The sequence below is a fragment of the Rhinolophus hipposideros genome (genome assembly GCF_964194185.1).
Source record: "Rhinolophus hipposideros genome assembly, chromosome: 8".
In the NCBI taxonomy this organism is placed as follows: domain Eukaryota; kingdom Metazoa; phylum Chordata; class Mammalia; order Chiroptera; family Rhinolophidae; genus Rhinolophus; species Rhinolophus hipposideros.
Window position 1 is genome coordinate 93,772,590 of NC_138054.1, and position 21,156 is coordinate 93,793,745.

A 21,156-nucleotide genomic window follows, 5' to 3' on the forward strand; every position below is an offset into this window, starting at 1 on the left:
AGGGGACTCTCAGCGTAGGCACCCCACCCACTCCCCCCATGTGGGGAACAGGGCAGCCTCATGAGTGCTGTGTTTGGCTTTTTCAAACATACTTGCTTCTGGCAGAGAGTGTGGGCTCAGCCTCCCAAGAGCCCTGAGGCCATGCCCAGCTCTGCTGGCCCCAGCTCCCGCTCTCCTGCTTTGGTGCCGTATGCAAAATAACCAGTGGCCTCCCTCCCAAGCTCACCTCAAGGCCGGCAGCCCCCGGAGTCAGTGATGACAGCACAGGCGGCCTCTGGGGTGAAGCCCTGCTCCCCGGCAGTCCCAGTGTGTTAATAATGGGACTCAGCTGTACTCCAGAGCACGGGGCTGACCGGTGCCTAACCACGAGGCCACTGCCAGAGACTGGATGGGGCTGCCAGGAGCTCATCGCCTACCCTGGGCACCCAGCCTTGTTCAGCACCTCCTACCCGGGCGTGGCTCTGCCCATCCACTCAGTACGTGGGCACCCGCTTGGCCAGCCTGACCCGGCAGAGCCTTGCCCTGTAGGCACCTGAGTGTGAAGGCCTGGGCTGCTGTCCTGGGACTGGGATGTAGGTCCCTGGCTCTGTGGCCTCACCCAGTGCTGTCCCCATGGCCTCTGGTTGGAGTGGGGACTGTGAGGTCAGGTGTGGGGTGGGGCCCGGTCTACGGTGGACAGGAGCTGTCCTGGTCCATCAGGAGCTACCCCTCTGCCCTGGCCTGCCGACCAAGATAGTGGAATGTCTGGGCCCCACCACCCCTTGCTGGCCTGCTGCCTCCTCCAGGGAGCCTCCCAGCCTGCTCAGCCTCTGAGCCCTGGACACCCTGGTTCTCAGCGGGGCCCCGGTGTGTTTCATTCTGTGCTGGGTGGCATCCGGCCTCCACAGAGGGGCTGTCTGCTCTGCAGTGCCTGTCCTGGGGCAGGCTGGGCAGGGCATCCAGAGATGGACTCTGGTCCTGCACCCCCTGTGTGTGGCCTGAGAAGCAAAGCCAGGCCTGGGAACCATATAGGAATATTGTTACCCTTTGAAGCCCATACTTCTGGGACAGAAAAGGAAAGGAGGAGAGGCTCTGAGTGGCCCTGGGGGTCCTGGATGGTCCTGGAGGCTTCCTGCAAGCACGAGTCATGTGCCACCCTCTGTTCCATGAGCCCCTCGGTCGTGCCACCCTCCTGTGTTGATCTGGGCTCCTCTCCATGTCCCAGCCATCAACTCCTGTGCCATGGGCAATGGTGGCTGCCAGCACGACTGTGTCCAGCTCACGGTGACCCAGCACCGCTGCCAGTGCCGGCCTGAGTTCCAGCTCCAGGAGGATGGCAAGCGCTGCGTCCGTGAGTGTGCACCAGCCCTCAGGAGGGGGCACGGGGCTGGGACTCCCATGCTCCACACACCCACAGACCTGCCCAGGAGTCCTGTAGCCTGAGCCTGGGCCGGGGACAGAGGCAGTAAGCACCTCCCTGCTTGGCTGCCGGGGCTGCAAGGGGGCTCAAGGGAGGCGGGGCTCCCTGGGCTGCTGAGGGGCGGCGGGCATCGCCAGGTTCCTGGTGGGCGTCAGGGAGGAAGATCCTTAGGCTGTGCTCTGGAATCACACCTCTGTGGGGGCAGGAAGCTCAGGACGGGCGTCCTATGTGGTCCTCCTTCTGAGACGCACCCTGGGCTCAGCGGGTAATGTGGGACCCATGTCCTGGCCCTCGGTGGGGGAGGCAGGCCAAGCCCCATCTGGCACTTTGCCCTTGGGTCTTGGGCTGCCTGTCAAGGGAGGAAGGGCTTTGCTGATGAAGAGGGTGGAGTAGGCTCAGGGGTTCCCCTGAGACATGAAGATGAGGGGTGGGGTGGAGCAGGTGCTGAGATATGCCCTCCACCTCCACGCTGGCCTCGTGGGTCCCAGGCCAAGACTGAGTATGGTGGGTGTGAGGGGCCAGGCCAGCAGTGGGTGCATAGTGGCACAGGGTCACAGGGCTGGGGGAGCTACTGGGCACCTGGTTCCACCAAGGGGAGTCTGGGGAGGAAATAGGCTGGCACCGTGCTCTGTTCTCAGGGGCTCCCACATCTGGAGGAGGGAGACCCACTGCTCCACCTGTCAGATTGGATATGGAGGGAGGGGTGAGAGCGCCAGGTGGAACCTCACGATTGGCCCTGGGCCATGTACCCCGAATCTGCCAGGGTCCCCCACCTCCCACCCTACTCTCTTCCCTCCGGTCCCATGGCTGCAGGGAGAAACCCGTGTGCAGACCGGAATGGCGGCTGCATGCACACATGCCAGGCGCTCCGGGGTCTTGCCCACTGTGAGTGCCATGTGGGCTATCGGCTGGCCGCGGACCGCAAGGCCTGCGAAGGTAAGACGGCCTCCCTGTGCCCTGGTCCCCCACCAGGGTCGGCTGAGGAGGGGCCCTGGTCCCACTGGGCCTGCCTGGCTGCGTCTACTGCACTTGCCCTTGTGGGAACAGGCCTGACCTGGGGTGGTCCATGCTCATCTGGGCTGCTGGGGGCCTGGGGCCGGGAGGAGGGGCCGGAACACACTCAAGGGGCTGCTTCCAGGCAGAGTCTGATTTCGGCAGCAGCAAGTGGGAGACTTTAGCTGTGTTTCACTTTTAAATATTTCTGGTATCACCTAAGCAAGACCTGCTTGTTAGGGAAACAAAAGAGATAAGGGAGAGAAAATGGGAAGAAGCGTTACCCTGAGCCTGGGTGGTGTCCGTGGTCAGTCACCCAGATGCCAGCAGGGGCTGCTTTCTGGACCGCGTGCCCACATCCCCGGCTGCAGGGGCCCTGGCTGGGTGCTGGGCCGGGTTGGTTAGCCACCCCCTCGCAGGACATTTGTGTGTCCCCACTCCTCCCTGTTACACACAGGTCTGCAGGAGCAGCCTGGGGAGGGGCCTGTGTGAGTCCTGCCAGGTGGCCATCAGAGGGACAGGCTGCAGGTGTGGAAGCCCCATAGTTCCACGCATCACCAACCCAGGAATCCTTTCCAATGTCACTCTGCATGCAGGTGGCTTGGCAGGCACAGCGGGAGACAGGGCTGAGTGTCAGCTTCTTCACCCCAGGGAATCAGGAGGCGTGACCAAAGCTGTGGTGGGCACACTGGGACCCAATCTTGATGGCCAATGCTGATAACCGCATGCCAGTGTCAGCTGCTGGGCACTTTCTCCCTCTGGCTCCAAAGGCAGGAGTGAGAAGGCCCCTCCTGGGCCAGGCCCAGTGGGATTGGAGAGGGCACAGTCAGGAACCGTGGGCTCAGACAGGTGGAGCCCCTTGCTGCCAGTGCTACGGGTGGGCACTGAGCCGGTGGGGCGCCAAAGTCGACTTGCAGCTGTGCCATCCCTGCTGGGAGGGAGTGTGGTTCTGCACTAGAAGCTTGTTGATGAAAATGCCGATGCTCAGAGGGGCTGGCCCTCGTCCTGGGGCCACAGAATGGGAAGGCAGAGAGGGCATGGGGTGGGCTCTCCCCTGGCAGCGGGGGTCTGAGCCCCGACCCCTGTGGGGTCCCCTCCACGCTAAGGCACCACCCCGGGGGTGCCTCTCCCAGGCCAGCAGCCTAGAGCTCTTCCTCTTGACCTCTCCCATCTAGATGTGGATGAATGTGCCACGGGGCTGGCCCAGTGTGCCCACAGCTGCCTCAACACTCACGGGTCCTTTAAGTGTGTGTGCTTCACAGGCTTTGAACTGGGGGCCGATGGCCGGCAGTGCTACAGTGAGTGGACAGTGGGCGGTGGGCATGGGCACCCCAGGGCGTGGAGGTGTCTGAGGGCCACAACGTGGCTCCCAGCCGCCCCCACGGGCTGCCAGCTTGCTTTGGCCGAGGGCCAGGACTTCCTTGTCAATCAAGGGCAGTGATGGGTGTGGGGGATGTGGGTGGGCCCTTGGAGGACAGGACGGCAGGGGCTTCCAGAGCTTCCTGGCCCAGGAGCCCTGTGCTGCCTGTTTCCCAGCAGAGTGGGCCTGGGGGCCCCAGGCTGGCTGCTGGGTCGGGGAGGACCGCGCCCGGTGGCCGGTGTCACCCCAGACCTTGCCCCACGTCCCTGGTGGCGGGTCTCGCCTCAGGGATTGAGATGGAGATTGTGAACAGCTGTGAGGCGAACAATGGCGGCTGCTCCCACGGCTGCAGCCACAGCAGCGGGGGGCCGTTGTGTACCTGTCCCGGAGGCTATGAGCTGGACGAGGACCAGAAGACATGTGTGGGTGCGAGCCGGCTCCTTCCAGATGCCCCACGCCCCAACCCCGGGGCTCACAGCTGCCCAAGTCTGCAGACTGGTTTGACGCCGTGACACGGAAGCTCTCTCCTGTCACACCCAACGCTCTCTGCCCCAAGCCGGGGGGCGGTCGGGGGTGGGCCCTGGTGGCAGGCAGCATGGTGACCCCCTGAGCACCCCGCACCCCAGTGGCCCCATCAGCGTCCTTTCCTCCTGCTCAGCTCAGTCAGTCAAATGCCCCACGTGCTGTGGTGTGTGGGTGTGCGTGTAGTGGCGGGTGTGGGCGGGGTGTGCACGTGGGCTGTGCCTGGGTGCCAGTGGGCTCCTGTGTGCCCTCAGACATCGACGACTGCGCCGACTCACCATGCTGCCAGCAGGTCTGCACCAACAGCCCTGGCGGGTACGAGTGCAGCTGCTATGCCGGCTACCAGCTCAGCCCTGATGGCTGCGGGTGTGAGGGTGAGTGGGGACAGCGGGGCAGCAGAGGAGTGGGGTGACCCTAAGGCTGGCTCTGGCCCTGCCCTGTGCTCTGGGTGTTGGCTGAGACCCTGCTGTCTGAAGGGCTGTCCGATCTGCCCGCTTGCTCTCAGCCTGTGGTCACTGGTCTCTCACGGGATGGGGCTGGCAGCTCCCAACCTGGCCTCCCTCGGGCCACACATCTACTGTCACTCTGACCCTGGGCTGCGGCAGGGGCATCACCCAGTGAGCAAGGCCACTGGCCCTCAGTGCAGCAGGCAGAGCTGGGCCGTAGGGGTGTCCCGAGCTCTGGAGGACTGGCCCCAGCAGCCCGGGTTTGCCCGCAGACGTGGACGAGTGCGCGTCCAGCCGAGGCAGCTGTGAGCATCACTGCACCAACCTGGCCGGCTCCTTCCAGTGCTCCTGCGAGGCTGGCTTCCGGCTGGACGAGGACCGCAGGGGCTGTACCCGTGAGTCTCCACCTGTCACCACCGGGACTCCTTCCCGGAGCGCGTGCCCACTGCCTGCTTGGCACCCAGCTTCCTGGCTGGCTGGGTCTCACGTTGGCCCAGCCTCCTGCTGTGGGACAGGCCAGGGGCAGCAGGGTGGGGGGAAGGGCCTGGTCAGACAGGTGTTCCCGCGGGGCAGTGTCACTCAGGTCTCGGTCGTCCAGCTTCTGGTCAGCCCAGGTGAGAGAAGGGACATCATCCGCAGGACAGAAGACAGTGTCCAGAGGAGCAGAGAGCAATCCTGCCCCCACCTCCCTGTCCTTGCTAAAGGGTCCTAGAGCCAGGGTGGGAGCTAGGCTGGAGCTGGGACAGAGGTGACACAGGTCAGTCCCCAAGACCCGGACCCTTGTCTGTCCAGAGAAGTAGGGTCAGGAAAGCAGCTGAGACCCGCTCCCCCCACTGAAGACCAGGGCAAGGAGGGGCACTGGGGGGCTGTAGGTGGCGGCCCTGGGGTGGGGCTCAGGCCCTGAGCTGGCTCTGGGCACCGAGGGCCAGGGGAGTCATCCCGAGGCCAGGTGGGCAGCCGGGGCTAAGGGGCCTTTGTGTGCCGCCCAGCCCTGGAGGTGGCCGAGGTGGACCTGGATGGCCAGCTGCCCTTCGTGCGGCCCCTCCCACATGTCTCGGTGCTGCGGGACCAGGTGCCCCACCTGTTCCAGGACGACTACATGGGCGCCGAGGAGGAAGAGGCAGAGGCCCGGGGCGAACACATGCTGGCCGAGAAGTTTGGTGAGAGGCAGTGCCAGCCCAGGCTGCTGCTCCCAGGGAGGCAGCTGGCGTCCCCTCGGGCCACCCTTAGGTTTGGGGCTTGAGGGAGGATCCCCACAATGGCCTCGTCTGACCAGGCTGAGTGGTCCAGCTTCTTGGGCAGTGTGCACAGTGTGTCCGGGCCTGAGCCTGGGCTGGATCGGCTGCCAGGCTCCCCAGCTGGGGCCCTTCCAGGCCCTGGCATCTGGCTCTCACCACCCGTCTCGCCCATTAGGGTCTTTCATGGGCAGAGGATGTCCCTGGTGCCTCCTTCTCGGGCCTAAGGGCCAGAGCCGATGCCCGTGCCCTTGAGCTAGGGGGATCTGAGGCCCGTCTCCCATCTGCCCCCAGTCTGCCTGGATGACTCCTTCGGCCCAGACTGCAGCCTGACCTGTGCTGACTGCAGGAATGGCGGGGCCTGCCTCCCGGGCCTGGACGGCTGCGACTGCCCTGCGGGCTGGACCGGGCTCGTCTGCAACGAGAGTGAGGCTGCTGTGCCGGGGTTTGGGGGGGCGGTGGAGGCGGGGGCCTGAGAGCCCCAGGACCCATGGGGCCCATCCAGGTTGGTCCTCACCAGCCCTGGGCAGGGCGGTCCACGTGGACCCATCCATCCTCTCGCTCACTCACTCATGCATTCAGTATCTACCTCTGCCTGCTCTGTGCCAGGCGCTGATCTGGGTGTGGGGAGGGAGCTGGCAGGGCCAGTCGTCTGCCCCTCAGAGATGTTACAGTCGACAGGGGTCCCGTGACAAGCCAACAACTGAGACAGTGAAGGGTGTCTGATGCAGAGGAGCTGCTGGGTGGGCCAGTCATTCCATGTCCCAGTGGGAGCAGTGGCTTCCCCAGGCCCCACAGCATGTTGGGAGCTAGAGTACACTTGGAAACTGCTCTCCCAGCCTCTGTCTAGAGCCTGCGCCACTCCCTGCCCAACGACCCCAGACCAGGGATGACCTGGTTTCGGGGCTGTAGTGACTGTCTCTGAGGGTCTGCCTGTTGCAAGTCCTGGTGGGGAAGGTGGATGTGTTGGAATTCAGAGGGAGAGGACGCGGCGATCGATTAGTGATGTCTGTCCCGAGTGTGGGCAGTGGTGTGGATTACGAGTGCCATACTTGTTGCTCTGGGCCGTTGCTTTTAAACTGGGGGGCTTAAACCTCAGGAGGGTGTCTCACTGTCCCTAGAGGGGCTTCTGGGCCCAGAGTCCTTCTGAAGCCAGTGGCCTTCTGCTTCCCTGTCACCCCCTGCAGCTTGTCCTCCAGACACCTTTGGGAAGAACTGCAGCTCTTCCTGCAACTGTCAGAACGGTGGGACCTGCGACCCTGTGACAGGGGCCTGCCGCTGCCCTCCAGGTGTCAGTGGAGCTCACTGTGAGGATGGTGGGTGCAGTCCCTCTGTGTCTGGGATTGTCCCTGGGGTGGATGGGAGTGGGAGGCACCATGTCTGAGCACCCCTCCCAGCTTTCTCCTAGTTGCCTTCCTTCCACAGGAGTGGGGAAACTAACAATGTGGATGAGGCCATTTCTTAAGAGAAGCATTGATTTTTCATTGTTTGCTAGATTTCCTGGGGTCTAACTGATAGCAGATGGTGAGGACTTGAGAGAAGAATAGCTTTTGGAATGGGTTCCCTTGATAGGTAGTGAGCTCCTCGTTCCTGGAAGCATTCAAGTAGAGCTATATAGTAGCTGGGTGGGATTTGCTGAAGGGATCACACCTGGGCCTGTGGCCGCATGGAATGACACTACGTCCTTTCTAACTTGGAAGGGTCAACATTTCTGGAGGAATTGGAGAGTCCACATAGATAACTTTTTCAGGCGACTAATGCTTCATCTTTAAGCCTTCAGACCTTTAAAATTCTGCCTCTCTTGCTGGAGAAGTAGCTAATGTATCGAAAACTTCCTGCTTTAGCAAGTGGATGCTAGCAATCCCTAGGCCCTGTCCGCAGTGCCTCGGGGTGGCCGTGAGGTCCTAGGGGCAGGTTTCAAAGTCTTGGGCAGCTGTCAGGGCTCTCCTCCTCCTCCCTCTGCTTGGCCTTGGCTCTGTCAGCCTCCCTGCCTTTCTTCCCTTCAAACCTGCCCTTTCTGTTCTGCTGAGGGCTGAGAAATCCACTGCCTGTTAGAAGTTGCCTGTGTGACGGGCCCTGAGTGGACCCCAAGGACTCCAGGCAGGTAAAGGGTCTGCATGTCAGTGCTTCTGCTTGTGCTGTCGTGTGGCTTCCTGGAGACGTGGTTCTCAGTTGGGGTCCTGTGGGTAAAGTGTACCTATGCAGGTGAGCTTGAGGTTAGTCCCAGGAGAGGCCTGGCAGTCTAGTTTTCAGGGGTGGGAGGGCTCCTCGACCCCTGAGTTCATTCCCTAGACTCTAGGTGTCCCTGAGTTTGTGGCCCCTCCAGTCTCTGCTCCGTCTTCCCATCTCCACCCTCCCTCTCCTGTCTCTTCTACGGACACCTGTTGGATTTTGGCCAGCTTAGGTAACCCGTGGTCCTACCTGGAGATCCTGGGGATTAGGACATGGGCATATCCCAGGGTCACTATCTAGCCCCCTGTAGGCCTTCCATAGGCAGGACGGCCCCTGAGCTGGGGCCCAGGACCCTGGCCAGCTGGGGCTGTGTGTCCTTCCCTTGCTGAGGCCCAGAGGTCAGGCTAGGGACCACCGAAGGACAGAAGTCAGGACACTGTAGGTGTGGGTCCGATATGGGAGGTTGGGATGAGGTCTTTGTGCACATGCCCCATGTGTGCTGGACAACGTGTTTGGTTTTCCGCTCTGGCCGCTGTCCAGGCCACAGACCTTGGGGAGGACAGGCCAGCCAGGGCCGTCGGCCATGTCCATAGGCTCATCTCATGGCTGTCCTGACCTCGTGGTGCCCTCACGCATCCCCTGGCTCCTTGCCTGTGTGGGATGCTGGGTCCTCAGGCTGCTGGTGGGCCCCAAACCCTCTGGCCATACCCCGATGGCCCAGGCCACTGCTGGCTCACGTGCTGGGCACTGCAGCCCCCCAGAACATCTCCTTGGGCATGGGGGCCATGCCCGGTGGGCACTCACGAGGCCCCACCTTCCCCCAGGCTGCCCCAAGGGTTTCTATGGCAAATATTGCCACAAGAAGTGTAACTGTGACAACCAGGGCCGCTGCCACCGCCTCTATGGAGCCTGCTTCTGTGACCCAGGGCTCTACGGCCGCTTATGCCACCTGGGTGAGTCCCACTGCCCGCTGGCTGCCCAGGGCCGAGGGGCCGAGCACTGATACTGTGCCTTCTGGTCCCCAGTCCAGCTTGGGTTTGTTCACCATTGGCAGATGAGGACACAGGGGCTCAGTGAGGTCCCCCAGCTGGGATGTGGGGTCCTCTCCAGGTCTGGGGTCTCAAGGCCACGTCCCCTGGACTGCCAACGGCTTCTGGGGCGTCTGAGTGGACAGTCCCTAGCTCAAGTCAGGGAGGTGGCAGGCTTCTCTCAGAAGCTGCTGGGGCGCGGGTCTCATCTTGGCCTTTGGAGTTTCCGGGAGGCAAGGTCGAGTCCTGGGTCCCCGGTGGGGTCACCCCTCCCTGGGCCACAGACACCCGGGGAGGGGAGACGGGCGGGTGGATGAGGTGCTTCGTCCGAGCAGCTCTTTACACAATCTGTAAAAGGACTGTTCAGAAGAGAGAACACTGGGACCCCAAGAGTGTCCTAGCTGGAAGTGGGGTGACCCAGGGTGAACTCGTGAACTTCACGAGTTCCCTGAGACCCTGTTTCTTGTGTATAGAACGGGCGAGTGGCTTGGTCCTCTGGTTGGGGCAGGCAGCGCCACCTCTGTGCCAGGTCCCAGGGACACAGCCCAGTAAACGGGCTGAGACCCCGGGACTGGGAGGGGGTGCTGGTGCGTGCAGACGGCACGCCCCTCATGGTTTTGTGGGTGCAGCCTGCCCGCCGTGGGCCTTCGGGCCGGGCTGCTCTGAGGAATGCAGGTGCGAGCAGCGGAACACGTGGGCGTGTGACAGGAGGGATGGCAGCTGTTCCTGCAAGGCGGGCTTCAGGGGCGAGCGGTGCCAGGACGGTGAGTGTGAGGGGTTGGGGGGTGCCCCTGGGGCCGGCTGAACCCCGCAGGCCCCTCTCTCCTCACCCCCTGCAGAGTGTGCGCCTGGCTTTTTCGGGCCGGGGTGTCGGCAGGCATGTGTCTGTCCCCCGGGCTTGGCCTGTGACCCCGTCAGCGGCGAGTGTGGGAAGCAGTGTCCTGCTGGCTACCAAGGGAAGGATTGTGACCAAGGTGAGTGGCTGGCCCCTGGTGGCTGGGTGGGGTGCGGGCCATCAGACTCGAGCTGGGCGCTGGGCACCAGAAGCACCCTGAGCTGGAGGCTGAGTCAGCCCTGCAGGCTGCCTGGCCCAGGTTGACACCGTTACCTGCCATGTCCCTGTCCTCGTCGTGCTGGTCTGCCTGTCCCTGTGCCCCTGTGAGGGTGCCTGGGCCGGAGCTAGTGTGTGTGGCCAGGGCCTGGCCCAGAACACGCTCGATGCCCCTCCAAAGTCATTCACTCACTCATCCTCCCAGGACAGACTGAGCGTGCTCGTACTGCAGCCGGGGTGGGTGCAGCAGCTCCTTCCTGGCGGCCTAAGCCAGCCAGCCAGAGGCAGCTGCTCGTCGGGGTGTTGGCTGGGAGCAGAATCTGGGCCAGAGGTGCCTGCCCGGGCTGTGGGGGGTGATGGAAGGCCCTCCCCGTGGATGCTGAGGCCTGGGGGGGTGTGAATGGACACAGAGCCGTGGGCCAGAGTGGAGGCCTGGTGGCCCCTCCTTTGCACGTTGTGGTCAGAGGGGAAAAAAGCCCTTGGTGTGAGTATTGGGGCTGCTGTGGCTGCTGATGGCAGGTTTGGACCTCGCTTGGCACACAGCACACACACTGTCCACACCCATTGGTCCCTGGTGGACAGGGCCTGGGGTGGGGGCTGGGGTGTAACTGCATGACTACAGCCAGGGGGCAGCCAGCTTGAGCTACCCCTGACCTTAGGCCCATCCCCCCAGAGCTGCCACCTAGCTGCCCGTCCCTCTGGGAAACAAGGAGGGGCCTGGGGGCTCAGCTGAGGGGTCTGTTTGCACTTAGGCCAGCTCTCCCCATGAGGTGGTCACGGGGACCCCAGAGATGACGCTGCTGAGGGCGCTTGGTCCTGTTGGTACAGGAGGGGCGTGTGGGCTCAGAACCCAGCTGGGACCCCATGGTCTCCGTGGAGCTCTGTGGTGCTGACCACCTTCAGCAGCCCCGTCCGTGAAAGCACCGCAGGCGCTCAGTGAGCCACACTGGCCGGCCGGCGCTGTCCCCTGACGCCTGTGCCCCACCCCCACTCACAGGCACCAGCACACGAGCACGTCATCACCCCCAGCGCCATGCCGGTGGCTTGTGTTCTGAGACTTGGAAGGGCTTCACTGCAGCCTTTCCCTGCTGGCTTTATTCATTCTTTTCCTTTTTTCTTTAAAAGCCTCTAGTGCCCTAAGGATGAGCTACAGGAAATGACACACATATTTTTATAGGAACGATGGGCCCCCCCACTGTTGTTAGGTCTGGAAAATATTACCGCTCCAAACACGAGTCTGCCCCCAATTAGCGGAGAGGGGCTCGTGAGGCCTGGCGGGACGGCTTCAGCCTGCTCCGCCCGGCCTCTCCCTGGCCCACACAGCGTGGGTGCTTGTGCACACCGCATGCGTGTGAGCTGTGCCTCGTCACCTAGCGTGTGCACTTGTGCGGTGCCTGTGCCCGTGGTGGGATGAGGGTGGGTGCCCTCGGGATGGGCCGTCACTACAAGGTTTGCTGGGGTGTGTCCTCTGTGCGCGGACCCCATCGGGGCCCTGGCAGGCCCCAGGCCTGGGACTCCGGCCACCCCAGCCCAGGCAGGGCACATCCTAGCTGTCAGCCCTGCGAAGGGTGTTGTGATCAGCAGGCTGATTGTGTGGGCGTGGACTGTTGGCCGCAGCCACCCTTTCCACATGCTGTGCACACTTTCTAGCAGCATCAGAGTGTGCCACGTGGCACCAGGGCAGGGAGGCGCCTCCACTACCTGGGTCACCCCCAGTCAGGGCAGGTGTGTGGCGTGTGGAGGAGGTCCTGCAAGGCCCTCATGGGGGGCAGGCTGGGGCTCAGGGCACCCATAGTCTTCCCTGAAGTGTTGCCACTGCCGAGCCCGCCAGGGCCACTCTTTCCCAGGACCCTCTCACTGCTCAGTGGTGGGGGGCGACATGGAGGGGTGACACAGCAGAGGGTTCCCAGGTGGATCCAGGGGGCAGGAGGGAGGGAGGAGCTGGCCCGGCCACCCATTCCTGGGCACTCTTTAGGGTGCCGCTTGCCTGACACCGCCTCAGCCTCGCTGACTGGCAGCTCTGCCCTGCCCCACCCCCAGGCCCTGCCTGTGTCCTCCAGGCCACCCCTCACCATTCTCCCCCACGGCCCCTTCCACCCTGTCCCGTATCCCCCATCCCCTGCCCACTCCTGTGACTTCCCCGGTCTCCCATGGGACCCGGCTGTGTCCAGCATCCCCACGACGGCAGGGGTGAGTTGGGGGGAGCCCTGAGGGAGAAGGGCAGTTCTGTGTGGGAATGGCTGAGGCCCTTCCTACCCTCTTCTGCAGAGTGCCCAGCAGGGACGTTTGGTGTGAACTGCTCGGGCTCCTGCTCCTGTAGGGGGGCCCCCTGCAACAGGGTCACGGGGCAGTGCCTGTGCCCACCTGGAAGGACTGGGGATGACTGTGGGGCAGGTGAGTGGCAGGCATGTTCTTTGGTCCCCTTATGTCCCTGTGTTGCACGACTCTGGGTGTGGCCCCAGCCCTGGGCCATGTTTGGGGAACCCAGTCCTGGGCTGTGCTTGGGAGCCCTGACCAGCCCTGGGGTCCTGCAGACCCGAGGTCTGTCCACAGCAGTTGCAGGAGCCCTTGCTGAGCCACTCTTGGGTCTGGGCATGGGGGTGGCCGTGCCCATAGAGAGGGCCAGGAACCTGTTGGCGATGGGGACAGGTTGGCCAGTAGAGCCCCCAGCCTTTCCCTGCCTGAGGTTTTATCCTCTAGGGTGACTTTTTACTGCATGGGGGTCCCCTGGCCCCTCTGATGGGTCCCACGTTGTGCCTTTTGAACCGTCCTGGGCCAGGGACCCCTCTTCCGGGGGTGGGACCCTGTAGCCCGAGGAGGGGCCGGGAGCTCCTCGGACCTGCCCCTCTGCCTCTCCTGGGCTGGCTCAGGTGGGAGCAGCAGTTCCCACTGCTGGGCACGGGGCTCGGTGCTGTGCCAGACAGGCCCAGCAGTTACCCTGGGAGACTGACTGGCTGTGGGGGGCTAGATTGTCCCGAGGGCCGCTGGGGGCTTGGCTGCCAGGAGATCTGCCCTGCGTGCGAGCACGGTGGTGCCTGTGAACCTGAGACCGGGGCCTGCCGGTGCCGCCCCGGCTACACGGGCAGCCGCTGCCAGGATGGTGAGTGCCGTGCTGCCCGACCTCCGCCCCCTGCCTGTGGTCCCTGGGCCCACTGCTCATCCTCCCTCCCCTGCAGTGTGCCCAGCAGGCTGGTTTGGGCTGGGCTGCCACATGAGGTGCTCCTGTGCCAACGACGGGCTCTGCCACCCAGTGACTGGACGTTGCAGTTGTGCCCCTGGGTGGACCGGCCTCAACTGCCAGAGAGGTAGGTGGCCCTTGTCCAGCGTCCATCCCCCTGGAGAAGCCTCCACTCAGGACCTTGGGGGCTGGTAGGAAGCCCCAACCCCGGCCTGGCTCTGCTGCCCGTGGGCTCTGCCAGGCCTGCCCAGGGTGACGGGGCTGTGTTGCAGCCTGTGACAGCGGGCACTGGGGACCTGACTGCAGCCACACCTGCAACTGCAGCGCGGGCCATGGGAGCTGTGATGCCGGCAGCGGCCTGTGCCTGTGCGAGGCTGGCTACGTGGGCCCCCAGTGCGAGCAGCGTGAGTCCTGGCCGGCTCAGAGCCGTGCTCCCTGTGTGTGCATACAGGGGCACACGTGTACACACACTCACATGCACACGTGCACAGACATGCATGTGTGCACGTGACATACACACATGTGCACGTGCATACAAGTGCTAGGGACTCTAGCCCTGCCCCCGTCCCCAGACAAGCAGGTGGCCTCCTCACCTGAACTCACCCAGCTCCCCCTCCCAGCGTGGGCCCTGGCCCTACTCTTCCACTACCTGGCCCACCATTGGGCAGGGAGAGGAGGGGCCTGCCACCCCTCACGGGCACCTGGAGAAGGGAGGAGGGTGGCTGCTGAGGCCCAAGGGCCGTGCCATTCAGTGTGTGCCCCCAGAGGCTGGGTTGGTGGGTACGGGCTGGGCCTGGAGCATGTCCTCCTACAGGAATTCCCCGAGGTCACACCTGGGCAGGGATGGGGGCAGAGTCCTGTGGCTGAGCCCAGCACCCCTGAGGCAGGGAGCCAGTCTCCTCCCCTCGGTCTCCGGCCACTGCTGGGATGGCAGAGGCCCTAGGCAGGACGGGGTCAGGCTCACTGCCCCCGGCTGATGTTGGGCCGGGCCCGTGTGTCTCAGGGTGTCCCCAGGGCCACTTTGGGCCGGGCTGTGGGCGGCAGTGCCAGTGCGAGCACGGGGCAGCCTGTGACCACGTCAGCGGGGCCTGCACCTGTCCGGCTGGCTGGAGGGGCACCTTCTGCGAGCTTGGTGAGCCAGGGATCGGCAGGCCGGGTGGCCAGGTGTGTGGGCGGGGCCTGGTGACCCAGGTCGTCTCCCCATCCCCGCCCCCCGCCTACAGCCTGCCCGGCTGGCTTCTTTGGATTGGACTGCCATGGAGCCTGTGACTGTGCCGCCGGGACCCCCTGTGACGCCGTGAGCGGCACCTGCCTCTGCCCTGCCGGCCGCCGGGGACCCCGCTGTGCCCAGAGTGCGTGAGGTCCCGTCAGCCCTGGGTGCTGGGGAGGCTGTGGTTCACTGTGCCAGGCCACTCCTGGACGTTGTCCTGGCTGAGCAAAGCTGCCGGTGGCCACCTTGGGAACACTGCTTTGCCTCTGAGGCCAGCGTGTTGGTCCCTATCTGTGGCCACCCCAAGGGACACCCAGGCCACAGGGAAGGACAGAGTGACCACAATGGCCTGGGGCTGCAGATCGGCTGCCGCTCTCCCCAGGTCCGTCTCCCTAGACGCCTGCCCGCCCTCTCTCCTGTAGCCTGCCCAGCCCTCACCTATGGGCACAATTGCAGCCAGGCCTGCTCCTGCCTCAATGGGGCCTCCTGTGACCCCGTCCACGGCCGGTGCCGCTGTGGCCCTGGCTGGACCGGCCCCACCTGCCTGCAGGGTAAGCCCCGCCCAGCAGTCTGGGGCCAGGTGTTGTGCTGCCTCTCACCTGCTGAGCAGGGTCCTGTGGGAGTGGGCAGCTGGCTGCACAGCAGGGCTCACCTGGACGGGGTGGGGCCTGCGCCCCCACGGGGCACCTAGTACCTGGGGGAGGGAAGGAAGGCGGGTGCTTAGGACCCAGGGTCATAGCCTTCAGTGCTGAGCCCCCCACGACTGGTGGGGGGGTCCTCCTGGGTCGGGGAGGGGTCCAGGCCTCTGTGGGGCTCTCTGGCAGTGCTCCATGGTGCTCCTCTCTGTCCCCCAGCCTGCCCCGAGGGTCTGTATGGAGAGAACTGTCAGCATTCCTGCCTCTGCCAGCATGGGGGCTCCTGTGACCCTGTCTCAGGCCACTGCACCTGTCCAGAGGGCTGGACCGGCCTGGCCTGTGAGAAGGGTGAGCACTGGGCTGCAGGGCAGAGAGGAGGCCCCGGGGGGTTTCGTGCGAGGCAGGGCTGGCATGCCAACGGGCCGCGGTCCAGGCCCCTCCCTCTGTGGTCAGAGGTGGCTCCCTGGTTGGGGGGAGGAGGGAACAGCATCGTGGGGTGTGGCTTCGGGCCTGCGGAGTGACCGGCACCCTCCCTGTCCTTCCTGAGGACACGGGATCCGAGGCTCTGGGGGTAGGAAGCACGGGCCAGGCAGGGTCTCCTGGGGCCTGGGACATGCTCTTGGAAAGTGGGACCCCATCCTCTTCCCGCCCTGCAGAGTGCCTCCCAGGCCACTTCGGAGCCGGCTGCCAGCACAGCTGCAGATGTCTTAACGGTGGCCTCTGTGACCGGCACACAGGCCACTGCCTCTGCCTGACTGGCTGGACCGGGGACAAGTGCCAGAGCCGTGAGTAGGACCGGTTGGGGGCAGGTGCAGGGAGGCCTGAAGGGCCCCATTGGGCCAACAATGGGTGGACTTAGCTCCACTCCAGAGTGTGGGGGCCTCAGCAAGGTGGTCAGTTGGCACATAGGGGTTGGGCTGCTGTCTGAGCTCCCCAGGGTCCCCTGCGGGAGGGCCTCAGCCCAGGAAGCCCACCAGAGGGAGGTGGGGTACATTTGACCCCAGCCCAGCCTCTGGGGACTCGGCCCTCCCGCCGTCTCGTCCTGCAGCCTGTGCCGAGGGCACGTTTGGGGCTCACTGCAAGGAGCGCTGTGCCTGTCGGCGGGGAGCCACCTGCCACCATGTCACCGGGGCCTGCCTCTGCCCCCCAGGATGGAGGGGTGTACTCTGTAATAATGGTGAGCCCCAGCTCTGCCAGCACTGGGAGCCCACTGGCCGGTGGGGGTGGGTCCTTCACTCCGTGAGCCTCGGGGCCTGCGCTGGCCCCAGACTCCCCCCATCCCAGCCCGTGCCTTCCTGCAGCCTGCCCCCATGGCTGGTTTGGAGAGGCCTGCACCCAGCGCTGCCAGTGCCCACCTGGTGCTGCCTGCCACCACGTCACTGGGGAGTGTCGCTGTCCCCCAGGCTTTACTGGGCCTGGCTGTGAGCAGGGTAGGTGACCGAGCAGGGTGGGCCCTGGGGCAGTGGGTGGCTCAGCCCCTCCTGATGTGGCCTGAAGCTCAGATTGCACGTTTCTCTGAGCTGTGCCTCAAAACCTCACGCCAAGAGGGCCGCGGGGGCAACTCGGGAGGCACCTGTTTCGGGGTGGGCCACGACTGACCCCTCTGCCTGCACCCCAGCCTGCCCACCCGGCACCTTTGGGGACAGCTGTGGGCAGAAGTGCCAGTGTCCCAGCGGGAACCAGGCCTGCCACCCCGCCTCGGGGGCCTGTGTGTGTGCTCCTGGCTACCACGGCACCGGCTGCCGGCAACGTGAGTGCTGCCTGGGCCACCTGTGGGGCCGCCCTCAGGAAGGCCCTCATTTAGGGTGGGGGGATGCCAGGCTCTGCACTGGGGGGCAGACTCAGCCCCCGGCCCCTGTCAGCTAGCCTCTCCCCTTGCAGGGTGCCCCCCCGGGCGCTTTGGGCCTGGTTGTGAGCAGTTGTGTGGATGTCTCAACGGGGGCTCCTGTGACGCGGCCGCAGGGAACTGCCACTGCCCCGCTGGCTTCCTGGGGACAGACTGCAGCCTCAGTGAGTGGCTGGGTGAGGGCGGGTGGCTCCTCCCTGCTCCTCAGTGGGCGGGGCCCCACCACCCCCTCTGCCAGGAGGACAGTCCCCAGACCGCCCGCCTCTCTAGCCTTCCCCCTGGCCCAGGCTCGGCTAAGCTGGGAGGTGCCCTGCACGCCTGCTCCTCCCAGCTGTGTGCTGTGCCCCTGACGAGGGTGCTGCCCACCAGCAGGGGCTGCTCCACTGTGCGAAGGCCAGCGGACATCCTGCTGAGAACAAGACCTTTCCCTGAGTCATGTGGGGACTTTCCACTTGTCTGGGGTGCTGTCTGGGCTGCAGGGGATGGGGGGGCGACCCCAGTGAGCCACTGCAGCTGCAGAGCCGGCCTAGCCCCCAATAGAGCCTGGGGGGAGAGGAGATGGCAGATCTGCCGGAAGCTGGGGGGCAGGCAGTCTCTGCCCTGTCTGCCAGACGCGGGAGACCCCCGCCTCATCCTGTCCACCCTGCCCTGTCCCACCATGGCAGGCAGAAGGGCGTCCAGCCAGAGCAGCCACCCTCCCATTTCCTCCCACCAGCCTGTCCACAGGGCCGCTTTGGCCCCAGCTGTGCGCATGTGTGCAGATGTGGGCAGGGGGCAACCTGTGACCCTGTGACCGGCACCTGCGTCTGCCCCCCAGGGAGGACTGGCAGCCACTGTGAGCACGGTGAGTGGGGGATCGCCTGCTGCCTTGGGCACTTCCAGGCATCACCTCATTGGCCACGGGTGCAGGCTGGTGGTGTGGAGCGGTGGGGTCCCATGGCACATTCACACCTGCGGCCTCTATGAAGGGGACCCACCCTTCATAGGGGGCCAAGGGTCCCTCAGGATAAGAAGTGAGGGCCCTGTCTGTGTGGACAGCAGTGCCCGGCTCTGGTCAGCGGGCCATCCAACACCACCCTATTCCTTGCCTTGATTTTGGCCCCTGATTCAGGCCATCATGTGACCTGTCCATATCCCTGCGGCCAGTAGAGGCTGAGCAGTGTCCGACCCAGAGCCCCCCTCACCTGGGTGGCTGTTTTCTCTGAGGCCAGCACCAGCCACCTGACTGATGTCCCCTTGGAACAGGGTTCTTCTGGCCTCTCTGCTGGCCCAGGGGTAGGGACCCTGGTGCAGTGAGGCCCAGAGCGCAGGTGTTGCTGCAGAAATGGATGGCCTTGGGGACACTCGTGGAGTTCACATGCTGCCCCCATGGCCACACCCACAGCCCCTTAGCCTGACCCCCCTGGTAGGTCTGAGGCTTTTGCCCTTCCCGTCATTCTCATAGATGGGCAAGCAACACTTGCTGGTTCTCAGCCTGTGGCAGCAAAGGGTCAGAAGCCCCAGGACCTGGCGTAAGCCAGGCCATGTCTTCGTCCCCAGGGAAGGACGGCAGCCATGGGTCATTCAGATTATGAGTAGGGGCTATCTGGAGTTTAGCCTGCCTGGCCCCCTCTCAGCCCCGAGGAGGAACCTGTGCAGAATGCCGCCGCCTCCAGGAAGGCTTCCCTGACCCCTCCCTTTGGCGGGGCAAGCTCTCGAAGCCCTTGGAGGGCCCTGGCCCCTTTACCTCGACTTACCCTCAGCTCTGAGTCAGGCCTGTCCTTTGCCTATTGAGAGGATGGATGAATGGGCGGGACTAAGTTGGTGTTTCTTCCTGGCACACATGTGCTCAGAAAGCAGAGACTAGCCCCGAAAGGTCCCAGGAAGTATTTGTTGAATGAATGTCAGAACTGGTGGGGATGTGTCCCAGAGCATGTCCAGCCCTGGGCTAGAGCTCTGAGCAGCCCCGGGCTTCTGTCCCCAGGCTGTCCCCAGAACCGGTTTGGCATGAACTGTGAGCACGTGTGCTCCTGCAGAAACGGAGGCCTGTGCCATGCTGCCACCGGCAGCTGCTCCTGTGGCCTGGGCTGGACAGGGCTGCACTGTGAGCTAGGTGAGTGTCCAGGCCGGCTGGGAGAGCCACGTCTCCGTGTGGGCTGGAGGGTCGGCTCCCGGGTGACCTGAATCAGGCTAGTGCCCGAGGGGGAGACTGACTTCTGCAGCAGGAGACTGACCCGCTGGCTCTCTGCAGCCTGCCCTGCAGGGCGCTACGGAGCCGCCTGCCTCCTGGAGTGCTCTTGCCACAATAACGGCACCTGTGAGCCTGCCACGGGCGCCTGCCATTGTGACCCTGGCTTCTATGGCCAGGCCTGCGAGCACTGTGAGTCATGGGGTGGGGACCTGGGCTCATGGGGGCCTATGAGATAAGGCCTGACCCCAGCTTACCCTGGGGTCATATTGGAACCAGTGAGGCTCTCGCCTGAGTCCTGGCTGGGACTCAGTGATGGGGGAGCCAGGCCTGGGTGGGAGGAAGGGGGAACCCAGGCCCCTGAACCCAGTCCTTTGCTTGGGTAAACTGAGGCAGGATCTCTAACCCAGTCTCTCTCAGCCTGTCCCCTTGGTTTCCATGGGGCTGGCTGCCAGGGGGCGTGCAAGTGTCAGCATGGAGCCCCTTGCCACCCCGTCAGCGGCCAGTGTCTCTGCCCTGCTGGCTTCCATGGCCAGTTCTGCGAGAGGGGTGAGTGCTCCCCACCTACGTGCTCCCACCTGACCCCCTCACCCCAGTCGTGAATAGTCCTGGTGTGGGACAGAAGGAGGTGCTGAACCCACTGCCCCCAACCAGGGTGTGAGCCAGGCTCATTCGGAGAGGGCTGCCGCCAGCGGTGTGACTGCCAGGGTGGCGCACCCTGTGACCCTGTCACTGGCCACTGCCTTTGTCCCCCAGGGCGCATGGGGGCCACCTGTGACCTTGGTAAGTCTGGGGTCCCACTGGTGGGGGGCACAGTTGCGGGTCTCCGTCAGTGGCAAATATTGATTGCTTTAGTTGAGCCCCACCGGTGCCATGCCCCTGTCTGGGCGTGGTGCCCTGCTGTGCCCGTCCCACCCCCCTGTAGGGGGGCAGCTGCTTGGAAGGGTCCCAGCATGGAGCTCCTGCTTGTGTTGTCAGGGCTGTGCCCTGTCCTCAGGCCACCCACAGAGTCCCTGGGGTGGAGGCCGCAGTCATAAGAAGAGGCCCCAGTTAGGTGGGAAGGAGACCTTCCTGAGCTGCCAACATGGGTGGGGCTGGGGGGTGGCTGTCCTCTGTGGCTGCACACATGACCCTGGGGCTGCTTTTCTGACCCTCAGGCTTCCCTTTGCCAGTCCCGGGGCTGGGCAGGAACACGGGGCTGTGATTCTGGGCAAGATCTCAGTGGCTGGTGCTTTCCCATGTGAGAACTCACAGGGCAGGGAAACTGAGGCTCGAGGTTTTTGTTCCCGCACGACCTGAAGGCCTAGGGTTCCCTGGCTTGAGCGGACGCAGACGGCACTCAGGCCTGTCTCTTCTCCCCTCCCTCCTGCAGACTGCAGAGTGGGCTTTTTCGGGCCTGGCTGTGCCCTGCCCTGTGCCTGTGGGGGTGGGGCCAACTGCGACCCTGTCAGTGGGCAGTGCCACTGTGTGGATGGCTACACAGGGCCCACGTGCCAGCAAGGTGAGCCAGACTCCTGGGGAGAATGGCGGGAGGACAATGTGCCCCAGCCCCACCCCTGGCCGAGTCCCCGTCCCTCCCCCCCCGCAGAGCTGGCTAGTGGCGAGCACATGGCCGTCCCAATGCGGTAGCATGGCGTCCATTCACGTGGCTTCTGATGGGCACAGTGTCACCCTCCAACCACCAGTCCATGGGGCAGGGCTCGGCATGTTGCCAGCCTGAAGCAGCCCCACTGCCTCTAGTCCCAGACAGGCAAGGGTGGGCTTTAACTGCAGATGGGACTGTATGAGCAGGGCTGGGTGACCCACTGTGGGTGGGCTGACCCAGCCCCCCGCTGCCTTGCATGCCCAGGGCATAGCGGTGCACCTGTGTGTTCCAGCGTGCGTGCCTTCACACACGTGTGCCCGCATGCACTT

The 21,156-nt window shown here is 64.5% G+C and overlaps 1 protein-coding gene across 1 annotated transcript in view; it reads left to right on the plus strand.

Annotated features, from left to right (window-relative positions):
- The window catches only part of MEGF6 (multiple EGF like domains 6), a gene marked incomplete at its 5' end in the record, with an annotated part of 33,673 nt that extends 12,759 nt beyond the window's left edge, over window positions 1-20,914 (plus strand). Inside the window, 31 exons of the mRNA XM_081055446.1 lie at window positions 1,205-1,330; window positions 2,213-2,335; window positions 3,568-3,690; window positions 4,041-4,178; window positions 4,529-4,648; window positions 4,993-5,115; window positions 5,710-5,880; window positions 6,250-6,381; window positions 7,143-7,271; window positions 8,952-9,080; window positions 9,785-9,919; window positions 9,995-10,129; window positions 12,475-12,600; window positions 13,175-13,306; window positions 13,383-13,511; window positions 13,657-13,788; window positions 14,388-14,516; window positions 14,608-14,736; window positions 15,017-15,145; window positions 15,449-15,577; window positions 15,886-16,014; window positions 16,278-16,406; window positions 16,531-16,659; window positions 16,848-16,979; window positions 17,111-17,239; window positions 17,791-17,919; window positions 19,039-19,167; window positions 19,306-19,434; window positions 19,663-19,791; window positions 19,897-20,025; window positions 20,615-20,914. Coding sequence (XP_080911572.1) covers window positions 1,205-1,330; window positions 2,213-2,335; window positions 3,568-3,690; window positions 4,041-4,178; window positions 4,529-4,648; window positions 4,993-5,115; window positions 5,710-5,880; window positions 6,250-6,381; window positions 7,143-7,271; window positions 8,952-9,080; window positions 9,785-9,919; window positions 9,995-10,129; window positions 12,475-12,600; window positions 13,175-13,306; window positions 13,383-13,511; window positions 13,657-13,788; window positions 14,388-14,516; window positions 14,608-14,736; window positions 15,017-15,145; window positions 15,449-15,577; window positions 15,886-16,014; window positions 16,278-16,406; window positions 16,531-16,659; window positions 16,848-16,979; window positions 17,111-17,239; window positions 17,791-17,919; window positions 19,039-19,167; window positions 19,306-19,434; window positions 19,663-19,791; window positions 19,897-20,025; window positions 20,615-20,871 — 4,169 coding nt within the window. The 3' untranslated portion in view covers window positions 20,872-20,914. The remainder of the gene's footprint in view (window positions 1-1,204; window positions 1,331-2,212; window positions 2,336-3,567; window positions 3,691-4,040; window positions 4,179-4,528; window positions 4,649-4,992; window positions 5,116-5,709; window positions 5,881-6,249; window positions 6,382-7,142; window positions 7,272-8,951; window positions 9,081-9,784; window positions 9,920-9,994; window positions 10,130-12,474; window positions 12,601-13,174; window positions 13,307-13,382; window positions 13,512-13,656; window positions 13,789-14,387; window positions 14,517-14,607; window positions 14,737-15,016; window positions 15,146-15,448; window positions 15,578-15,885; window positions 16,015-16,277; window positions 16,407-16,530; window positions 16,660-16,847; window positions 16,980-17,110; window positions 17,240-17,790; window positions 17,920-19,038; window positions 19,168-19,305; window positions 19,435-19,662; window positions 19,792-19,896; window positions 20,026-20,614) is intronic.
- Between the last annotated feature and the right edge of the window lie 242 nt (window positions 20,915-21,156).